This window comes from Sceloporus undulatus, chromosome 8 (assembly GCF_019175285.1).
Source record: "Sceloporus undulatus isolate JIND9_A2432 ecotype Alabama chromosome 8, SceUnd_v1.1, whole genome shotgun sequence".
NCBI lineage: Eukaryota > Metazoa > Chordata > Lepidosauria > Squamata > Phrynosomatidae > Sceloporus > Sceloporus undulatus.
Window position 1 is genome coordinate 29463875 of NC_056529.1, and position 11066 is coordinate 29474940.

The window sequence follows — 11066 nt, forward strand, 5'->3', positions numbered from 1 at the left end:
GCCCAGTCCTTCACAGTGAAGTGGAGTAACTTCTAGGGAGGGAAAGCAGGAGCAAAAGATGCTCCTCGCTTACTCTACATCCTGCAGCTGCCCATCCCTGGTAGGTATCATCCCCCGCATTTCACAGTCTGAGCAGGAATGATCAAATGGGAATATTTACTCTCTGACCTTCAGTTCTCCCCCAAACCTGCCCTCCTAAATGTATTGTGCATCCCTTCCTTCTGGCATCCTAGCAATAACACTCCCATTTATCCAATTCCCTGATTATCTGCATATTTTGGCCATCCTCCAAGCTATTAAGATGAATGAGGTTTTTAACTGTAATAGGCTAATGGAGCTATTAGCTCCATATTATCATTGCTTCTGAAGCTATGCATTGGCGTGTGACAGATTGTGACAAACCACGGGGCTGCCGGGAAAGCACGACGCAAGATTGCGAGAATTGTTGGTGGACGTAACAAAAGAGCTGATTTTTCGTTCCTTCCCATCTCTAGCTTCTCCAAGTCTCGGCAGCTCAAGGTTTGCAGAACGTTATGCTGCTCCAGATTTTTAAAGAACAAAGTTACGGGCTCACTATGCGCATTGCTTGCTTTTGTAATCATTCCAAGGAACTAGCCAACTAGTGTTGAACAGGTTGCATTCTATAATACATATTTTGTAATATGAGATACTAACTGATAATGGAGTGCCCTGATAAGAGGATGTATTGTTCTTTCCTCCCCTTTGTGAAGGCAACACATATTTTAGTGCAATATTCTCACTGCATTCAAGAGTTTGGAGACATTCTGGAGGATTGGGCAGAAAAACATCCCCTCGCATGCGCACACATTTCTGATGTGAAATAAACATTTGCTGTTCAGAAAATTGGGGGGGGTGTATAAAAAGCATCCTCTGAGCATTCTTCAGAACATTTCAGGACATTCAAATACTAGAAGAAAATTGTGTGCAATTCTTGCTAGTCTATTATTCTTCCCAACAAGATTTGCCAGCTGTTTCAGCCATGCATAATAGAGACTATTATTTCCATCTCCACTTTGATATCATGATCACTATTTCTTCTGGCTTCAGTTATTCAACCGTGGGATGCTGAAGGGTTTAATTCATTTCGCATTTTGAAATTAACCTGATCCTCAACATCAGTGCTTGGATCGGCACATATAGATTTGTCCATTAGTTTGATACAACTTTCAACCCTACATCTCTTTCGGTCTAGATCAGTGTGGGAGTTGTATAAACCACACTTGAGAGCCCCAGTGCAACCTTTGCCACCCCGACACATACCTCCCAAAAATCCTTCTATGGGAAAACACTGCATTTTGAAATGTCCTTCAAACATGATCAAAAATGACAAGGAGTCACTTGTATATCATGCAGACAGGCATGGTCCTTTGAGCCCTAGAATGGTCCTTTGAGCCCTGGAGCATGCCCACCTGCCATCTATATCATAGGTCAGGAATGTGTGATCTTCCAAAGGTTGATGGGCCTTTGCATTAGTCCAAGCTGGCAAGAGATGATGGGTACATGGGAAGAGCTATAGGTTTACCAGTGGTGAATGATGTTTGTATTGCAAAATATGTTCAAGGTATTAGGTGAGTGTAGTCTGTGCAAGAGACATGAACTTTGGGCCCACCATTTTATTAAAGAGTGTGTGTGTTTGTGTGTGTCAATAGTGTGTGCCTGGCTACAAAGCCCATCACTGGGCTGCAGAAATATGTCACTGTTATGAGATGTTGTATATTATCTCTCAGCTTTCTGCTGAAAACAATCCATCTTCTTCAGGTAGGCTTTGCAAGGGCAACTTCCACGTTTCACCTGTCAAAAATGACACCCCTGTTGAGGATATAATTTCCATAAGCCTCACAGTCCTGTATAAAATATTAACATCTAGTGGAATCATCGAGAGAGACAATCCATCAAAATATTTAAGGCTTTTCCTCTGACCATTAAAAGCATTTGCACTTGTAGCTATTAATGGCCATCACTGAAACACGGCGACATTGTGGCACGAGGGTAGAGATGGAATGCGCTGATGCTTTGCCCAAAGATAATTTCAGCCAAAGAGAAACTCAGCCAGTTCGGCCTTTGCTGCGCACTTTCTGATGAACAATTTTTCAGGCTGCAATTATTTTGGTTGGCGCAACTTCAGCGGTGAGATGTAGCATAGTTTGGGCATTAGACTACAACTCTGGAAACCAGAGTTTGAATCCTCGCTTGGCCATGGAAACCGACTGGGTGACTTTGGGCAAGCCACATTCTCTCAGCCTCAGAGGAAGGCAAAGGCAAATGCCTGTCTAAATACATCTTGTCGAGAAAACCCTGTGATAGCTTCACCTTAAGGTCACCATGAGTCAGGAATGTCTTGAAGGCCTACAACAACAACAACTTCAGCAGCATAATTTGTTGCAGCAGTGGGGCAATGATAGCAGCAAGAGGATGAAAATTGCCATTGGTACAGGGAAGGGGGTATGTGTACGGCATAGAAAACTATCATCTGTCAGGAAAATTAACTACCTGACAGTTGCTGAACAACCAGCTTCTGCAGTATACTTAAAGCATTCCAGCCACTAGATGAATCTTTACCTTGAACCCTAATTGCTTTAAGTGCCATCAACAGAAATGGCTTACAAAATGACCATGCTACAGACATGTAATTCTTCCACCATTTCATTCTCAATGGAAGTGACGAGTGATTTCAGCCATGTTCTTCCGGCAACAAGAATGACTTTGAAAACTGTGCAGTTTTGAGGAGTATTCACAGTCTGGGACTTGTTCTGTGCAAAATTCACACCGTTTTCTGTCTCCTGCACAGAAAATGTGGTTTTATGTACAACTTTTGTTTTTCCGAATTCTGCACAGAATAAATCCCAAACTGCAAAGATTTTTTAAAAAATCAATTCAAGATTCTCCGCATCAGGGTTTGTGATTTTTAGGGAACATGGGATGAGCTCTCCCATCATGGACATAGCTATGATATCACTGGCCCAGTACAAATTAGAAGAAATGGGTGGCCAGAGACCGCTATGACAACGATCCGTCCCAAAAAGGAGCTCCAAAATGGAGCTCCTTCAGGCAATGCTGCCAAACCGCCATTAGTGCCCTGTGGTGCATCTATGATGCAAGTGCGTTGCCAGATGTGTGGACGCTGCACCACACTTGCGCTATCATGCTGCCCCCCCCCCCATGATGCCAGCATCCATACGGATTAGGGTTCTGGAGCATGCGGTTGCAAGGTACAGAGGAATGTGCTTTCTGCACATCTCAACTTATACCACTATCAGAGGAATATGTCAGTTGCACAATGGTGATTTTTTTTTTGCCCCATACATGTAGCATGACTCATGTGTGTGTGTGTGTCCCTAACTGAATGTCAACCATTGTGCCCTGTCCAGTACCATCTCCTAATATTTGAAGCCCCTAGGTAACAAGCATTAGCTTATCCATCTTTTTTGTAATTCGATTATGAAGGATGGGTGGTTTGTTTTTTTAAACTTCATTGAATAGCTTAACTGTGAGATGTGTATTTGACTTTCCAAGAAAAAGTAGTGTATGAACCACATCACACACACATATATATATATCTCATGGGTGCTTGTAATAATTACACCAATTTAATACCTACTAAAGCGATAACCATAGCAATAATTCCAGGAGATGGCTGAAGCTCAAGTTACAAATGTTCTTGGCAGATCTTAATTATGTTAGACTCTCCGATGTTCACCTTCAGTTATTTGCATAGCTGTGTTAATTTCCTTTCTTAAAAATAGCTCTTAACTTCACCCCAGCTTTGTTTCTAGTCTATCTTACAGATGGTCATCATCATCATCACTTCTGCCATAGTAAAGACTGAGAACTGCACGAGGATATATCTATATGTACCTCTAAACCAGTGATTCCCAAAGTGGGTGGTGGAAAGGTCCAGGGGGTGGTGAGGGAAAAGGGGTGCCAGGGAGGCCTTCAGTTTAAATATTGGTGCACAAAGAAGAAAAGAGGATCTTTTCTTTAGGACCATGATAGGAATGAGGGCTGCATGAAACCTCTCTTTTCCGAGTCCCTTAAAACTACCACACAGCCTCGCGGATTGCTTCATGTAATGATGCTCCCTCTTCTTCACCTGCTAATCCAAACTTGTTCCTTTAGCCACAACTTTCTCTAGTTGTGGCGGTGGTGGTTGGGAAACTCTTGAGAGGCTTCAGCTCTGGACGTTGTTTCTGTAGCTTGGAGTGGGGCCATTTTGGGACTGGAGCAAGGAGTTAGAGCATATGGTGGTGGGAGAGAAACAGTGGCAAAAAGAAGCTTGCACATCTGGGATGCGGACTATGCCTTGTGAGCTTTGCTGGGACTTAGATGACAGGTTGTAGTGGCAGTGCTGCTCTTTCTTTAGGTAGCAACAGAAGCAATGTTTGTGTATGTGGGGGGGGGATGATTTGAAGCTGTGAGGAAGTCACATCTCTTTGGAAGGAGGGGAAGGGGTATCCAGGGTAGATTCTTTGAAAGTGTTTCTCACCTTGGTATGGCTTCTGTAGTTAAATTCTCTCCCTTTCCCCATCCATACCACTCTCCAGTCCAGAACATGTGGCCAGACACTCTGGCTGCATCCCTCTCTGCCCTGGCAAAGGATTGAGAGTCCATGCTCTCCTGGGAGAAGCTTCTTCCATTGCACCTGCTGCAAAGGCAGGTGTGAGTGAGAAGCCTCATGGTCGCTGCTTGACCAGCTGCTCAGTTGCTGCTCCTTTTGCCTCGGTCACCCTGGGAGCAGCAACTGAGCAGTTGGCCCAACGGACTTTAGGTTTTAGGCCAGCATGGGTGAGAGGACTAGGATGTTGCCACTGCTGTATTTGCACATGAGAGGCAGAGGTGGAGGTGGGTGTAGCTGAGTTAAGCTGGCAGCTGCACAGAGTAGGGTTGGTGGTGGCAGTGAGGGGGCAGCTCCCCCTGTCCTCCTTGTCCTAGGATAGGCATCAGGGGAGCACTGGGATTGTTGTATAAGATGCCAGGGAGCGGTAACCCAAAAGGCTTTGGGAACCACTGCTCTAAAATAGAGGTCCCACTGTAGGAATACTCTACTCCAACTTTTTATATGTAAGTAACCACTACTGAAATAATATTCAAGAGAATTAGGACTCCTTCAGAACACAAAGGCAACTCTACATTCGTTTATTTTGCTAGAAACATGGAATCCCATTTCTGCTCCTCTGGTAAAATGATGTTCTAAAATGAGTATTGTACTTTAAGCAAAATAATCTTTTATTCTTGAAGCATATGAATATTCTTCAAGGAAGAATATGGATTTCCACAAGTTGATAGGAATGGTATTTATCAGCGAGTATTTTTTAGTTCCTCTATATATGTTCCTGACGTTGAATTTGCAGATATCCTGCAAGGACCAGACTTCTAAAGCCTCTCTCCTGAGCATGTCTTTCAGCTGTTTACCGCTGGGATGGCAAAGTGCGTAGGGGAGACGGCCCTCGCGATTAATTAATTTCAGAGGGTATGATAGGCTTAGCAGTTTCTTCAGTACGTTTACCTTCCTTAAATTGCTTACGTTTTCGAGGAACAGAAAAAGTGGAGACTCCTTTTGCTCAGTTAAAGAGCCCATGTCTGCCCCATAATTGTAAAGAAGCATAATTATATCTTCTCTGCCATTTTGGCAAGCATAGTGAATAGCTTCTTGTCCTTCCGAGTCTTTCATGTGTACGTTTGCTCCATTAAATAACAGTAGCTCAACACATGTGTTAGTTGTTTCTAAGAGGATCCCAGCCTTGCAAGAGGAAGACCAGACTGCTAGATGGAGTGCTGTTTTCTTTTTAAACAATGTTGTGAGATTTATGTTGGCTCCACAGTGGAGTAAAATTTCAATGGCCTCTTGGATGAGCATTTCAGAAGCCACATGGAGAGCAGTTTCACTTAAGTAACCTCTGCCATTTATATCTGCCCCACACTTCAGCAAGTCTGGTATGATGTGAAGACGTCCAGTCATTATAGCGCGGTGAAGAGGAGGGAGGTTATTGTAATACGGTAAAGATTCCATATCCTCCAGGTCATCCATTAGACGGAAGTTCGGATGAATTTTATTATTTTCATCTTTAGTTCTTCGATATCCACTTGAGGAACATCCTTCCATTTCTTGACTGGGTACGTTTAGCCTGGAGAAGAGAAGATTAAGAAGTGATATGATAGCCCTGTTTAAATATTTGAAGGGATGTCATACTGAGGATGAAGCAAATTTGTTCTCTGCAACTCCAGAGAATAGGACCTGGAGCAATGGGTTCAAACTACAGGAAAAGAGATTCCACCTCAACATTAGGAGGAACGTCCTGATGGTCAAGATACGGCATCTCCAAGGGTTATCTCCTTTACTAAGCACAGGTGGTTTTCATTCATTAAATTGTTCAGTATTATCTTTTAGCTATCAAAGAAGAATTACAACTCTTACTGTAACATTGCCCACTAAACAATAAGCTAGTATTATCTCTCTTTTAGTCTGTATGTTGTGTGGGTGCAAGGATATGCCATGCGGTATATGTTTTACATTTGTCCCAGTCACAGCACAAAACCTTAGGGAATGGCTATTGAGGGCTAATTTCCCTTGGTTGTAGGTGGCTGTTCATACTTGTACCAAATGCCCTGATGGACTTTTGAGCCCACAAGGCAAGTCCAAAACCTTGAGTGGTACCACTCAAATGCATATACTAGATGGCCTTTATGTAGCCCCCATTCCATCCTCAGAGCAGAGAACCATAAGAAGATGCTGGGAAGCCCCTTACCTCTAAGCTGCAGGTGGACCCATCATCAGGTATTGATAGTGCTGGGTTCCTGCTCAGGCCCATTCTTGAGCAGAGAGCCCCTTGGCTCTTTTGCTTCTCTCCTTGTTATTGCTACCTCTGCCTCCTTTCTTTCTCTTAACAAACAAGTAGTGATGAAGGAAAGCAGTAGCTGCTGCCATGTGTTTCTATGGTCTGATGCATAGGGTAAGAAGACTGAGGGGCTGAAGCCCCTTGAGGAGAAGGGACTCAATTGTGGAGTCCCTTGAGGAGATAAGACTCCATTGGTTTGACCTAAGGGCTTCCAAAAATTGCCACTGACTGTGGACTTTCCTGCTACTAGCCTGATAGACCCCATAGCCTGCCATTTGTGTAGCCAGGGCCACAGGTTGGCTGCCTTTGATGTAATTCTTCTGGAGATATTTTTGTATCTTTTGCGCTATTGTGTATATTTGCTGAGTTGTACAGAACAGCCAAAGTCTGAATCTGTTCAATTACAGCTGGTCCTCTGTATCCACAGGTTCTTTATCCACAGATTCAAGCATCCTTAGCTTGAAACTTTTTTTAATGTGTGTGTGTGTGTGTGTATGCCAAAAAGCAAGTCTTGATTTTGGCATTATAAGGGACACCATTTTACTACTCACTGTATTTAATGGGACTCAAACATCCACGAATTTTGGTATCCATGAACCAAGCGGATACCAAGGGCCCACTGTACAAAAGAAGTGTGTCTCAGTGGCTTTCCCAAAATACTTTGAGAGGGATTGGGAAAAGTGGTGATAAATGGTAAAGTATTACCTCCATTCAAAATCTTTGTTCAGTGCTGCGCTTTTTCTCCATCTTCTATTTGGTTTCTTTGACAACTTTGTTTTCCCCATTCATTCCAGGGAGGGGAAAAAAGATTGAAAATAGTATTAGATAACAAATGTAGGTCTGAGGATCCTTGCTCAACAAAATACATACGTATTTGTAGTACTGTGCTATTTTTATTAGGTCACTTTCCTAGCTCTAGTCCATAAACTGAATTGTAGCTATGGTACAATTAATTGTGTTCTATATGCAATTGAGATATTTCAAAGCTTTTATGCTTTTGTGGACTCAGGTCTATCCTGACCAGAACTTGGCTTTTAAAAAACTATATCATATATGTACTATAATTGCTTCCAGTATTTTAATATGGTTGTCTATTGAATTGTGTTTAAACGTGTGTACCATATATTGCTTTAATTGGATTTCATCTTGATTTTATATGATGGCCCACCTTAATGGAAAAAGAGAGGGATTAAATTTTGAGGAATTTTTTTAAATTGGACTAAAAACTTCTACTCGGAGCAAAAAGTCAAATTAACAGTAAATGGAGATCAAACAATAGAATTAAATATTAAGGGGGGGTTAAGAAAGTATGCCCCATGTCACCTTTGATGTTCCTTGCAATTATAGAGCTACTAAATAATAACATAATGCAGGACCAAAATATAAATGGAACAAGAAGAAGAGGATCTGAATTTAAGCTTAGGGCGTATGCAGATGATTTAATAATGTTTTTGGACAATCCCATTCGAAAGCTTGGAAAGGCTAATGTTAGTCCTAGATAAATTTGGAATCCTCACCGGATTTAAATCAAATAAACCAAAAAAGAGAGGGATTATAAATAAAACAACATGCATCTCATTTTGTAAGCACAAAACCACTAGTCCTCTGCTAGAAAACTGCTAAAACATTTTAATGCTTGCGTTGCTTTGTTTTTGAGACGCATTGTTATTTAATAAACATTTTGGCCAGGTTTATAAGAAGCAGGTCAAATTTATTCCTAAACCATATTTTATATTAAATATCCTATAGCCCAATGCTATATAAGAGAAGAAATTCCCATTATTACCACGTGTGTTTAATTCCATGGAAGCTGCTATAGGATTACAGTCTCGAGAGTGTAAGTCAAATTTATACAATAGGGTTTACTTGAAAGTAGCTATCTGTAGGATTAAATTGACAAATATCTTTGGTTTTGTATTTGGCCAGATATGGGCAAAATGTTACCTTGTTGTCCCTCTTGAAGAAGCCTCCGATCAGATTACCCATTTTAGGAGAGAAGCTGTGTAACTGAATTCTTGTGTGAGGAAAAAGCAAAGATCTAGAATCCTGTGCTTGAATCACAATTCTTTGTGATGATGAAGACTCTGGTTCTAGAACAAATGCAAATAGCGATAAGGAATGTGGGACTCCAGATGTTGGACTGGGATTCTCATCATCTCATACCATCAGCTATGTTTTCCAGGGCTGATGGGAATTGCAGTCCAGCCTCTGAAGGTTCACCCATTTTCTACCCCAAACTAGATGATTAAATGGCTCTCCAGACTTGGCAGAGATGACATATTATTTTACTCTAGGGTACAACTATGTCAGGATCATAGGTCCTCCTGCCATGTTTGTTGGTTGCATATTATGCATATGGTTTGTAATGATACACAAGTGGTGATGCTGGGTGGAGAGACTGTTTCTCTTTCTTGAAGCTAGGAAATGAGCAAATGTGAAGGGGAGGAATATGTGTATTGAACAGTCGAAGGTCAGTCCTGTGGGAATGCCTTTTTTAATGGACAAATGGAAGGAGGTTCTGGGAGGGGGCTGAAATGACAGTACAAGGGTCCAGAAACAAGAACCCAGGCTCTTCAAAATTCAGTACCGCAAACCATTTCTTCCCAGATGCTAAATTCTCTACCTTGATTCTGTTGCATTTCTCAAAATCCTTCCTGACTTCCTGTCCCACCCTTTACTATATTACATTGCAAGACTCTGACTTGTCATGTGGAACTTCATGCGTACTCTCCATGTACACACACACACACACACACACACACACACACACATCCCGAATATAGTCATTTACTGATGCATATTTTTGCAGGGAACTGTCAAATTAGCAATTGGTAAGAAGCTCTGGGAGACCTTTTGGTTGAAGGGCAGAGTATAAAAAACTCTATACTCCAATACCGAAACCATGCTGGCTCTCACAATGCAATAAATGGCTTTGGGTGTGTGTGTGTGTGTGTGTGTGTGTATGTGTGTGTGTTTTCCATACTCCCATGAGAACTAAGTTTTTTGGTAAAGAAGCAGCTGAAAAATTGTAAAATGTATTGGTTCTGTAGCATGCTCCCTCACTTAGTAACTTGATTAATAACTTACGCCTAGACTTAAGCATAATAATGTTCAGTTAGTGGTAAACTTCCAATGTAAGTCAGTCAATGAAATTGAAAATTAAATTTAATACACTTACCCCTTTCGTGTTAGAAAACATCTTAACCTGATTGCTTTCAAATGGTCAGTTCCTATCACTGCCAGGGATGCAGGAAACCCAAATTTGTCCAAATATAACTAGGTAATTTACTGAGTCAAAGCCATTGTGTTGTAGTGGTTTGACTCCAGGGAGATTACTACATGTGGCTTTTAAACTGTAATTATTGTAGTAAAATAGTGATACTTAGCACATGATGGCATCACTGACCCATTGTGACTGTGTAGTCAAGGTGTCCTTTTTCATTGGCAGGGGAAACCCATCAATAGTTCACAATTGTGCAGCAGTCCCAGGTGTCCTCCTGTGCAAAATGTCACTGCCATGGCCTTTCCAATATTATTATTATTATTATTATTATTATTATTATTATTATTACCTTGCTCTTCAGCCAAAAGGCTATTAGAGCGGCTTACGAATTGTTAATTAGATGTTCACAGCATGAGCTTTCATAGACTTCAGTCTACTTCCTCAGATACATTTGGAAGTAGACTTAAGTCTATGAAAGCCCATGCTGCCAACTTCTTTCTTTCAGTTCGTCTCAAAGGTGCTAAATGACTACCAGGGCTATATCTTTGAATTCTACCAAGAAAACGCTCAGATAGGTTGATTTTAGGGTTGTCATAAGCTGGAAATGATTTGCAGGCGCACAAGAACTACAAGTTTACCCAAATTTCAGATTCTTCCACTGCTTTGTCCCCAACCCATGGTTCATAGACAAAACAGAGGATTCTCCCCAGTAGCATCATTGGCTGAAAGTGTCCTCTTCTCTGTCTTTCCAGAGAGAGAAAAGGAGAGAGATTGAGGTTCTCAGAGACAGACAAAGACAGAGATAGAGAGAGAGACTCGGAGAGGAGTACTTCAAATTCAACAGTACTCTCAGCATAAACAATACAGAACATTCTCATGCTAAGCCATGTATTATACAGAGCTCATTGCCTCAAGCCAAAATAAAGATGCTGGTATTTCAGAGATGATAGCTTTTGCTCAGATGCTAAAAAATCAATGCTGTTTTTCAA

At 41.5% G+C, this 11066-nt stretch overlaps 1 protein-coding gene across 1 annotated transcript; it reads right to left on the reverse strand.

The window, feature by feature from the left end:
• Positions 1-5196: 5196 nt before the first annotated feature.
• LOC121914896 (ankyrin repeat domain-containing protein 61-like) lies at positions 5197-10176 on the reverse strand. The gene is made up of 4 exons (XM_042438683.1): positions 10033-10176; positions 8799-8944; positions 7560-7624; positions 5197-6143 (listed from the first exon to the last, which is right to left on the reverse strand). The coding sequence occupies exons 2-4, from the start codon at positions 8838-8840 to the stop codon at positions 5228-5230; spliced, it is 1023 nt and encodes a 340-aa protein (XP_042294617.1). The 5' UTR covers positions 8841-8944; positions 10033-10176; the 3' UTR covers positions 5197-5227.
• Positions 10177-11066: the final 890 nt, after the last annotated feature.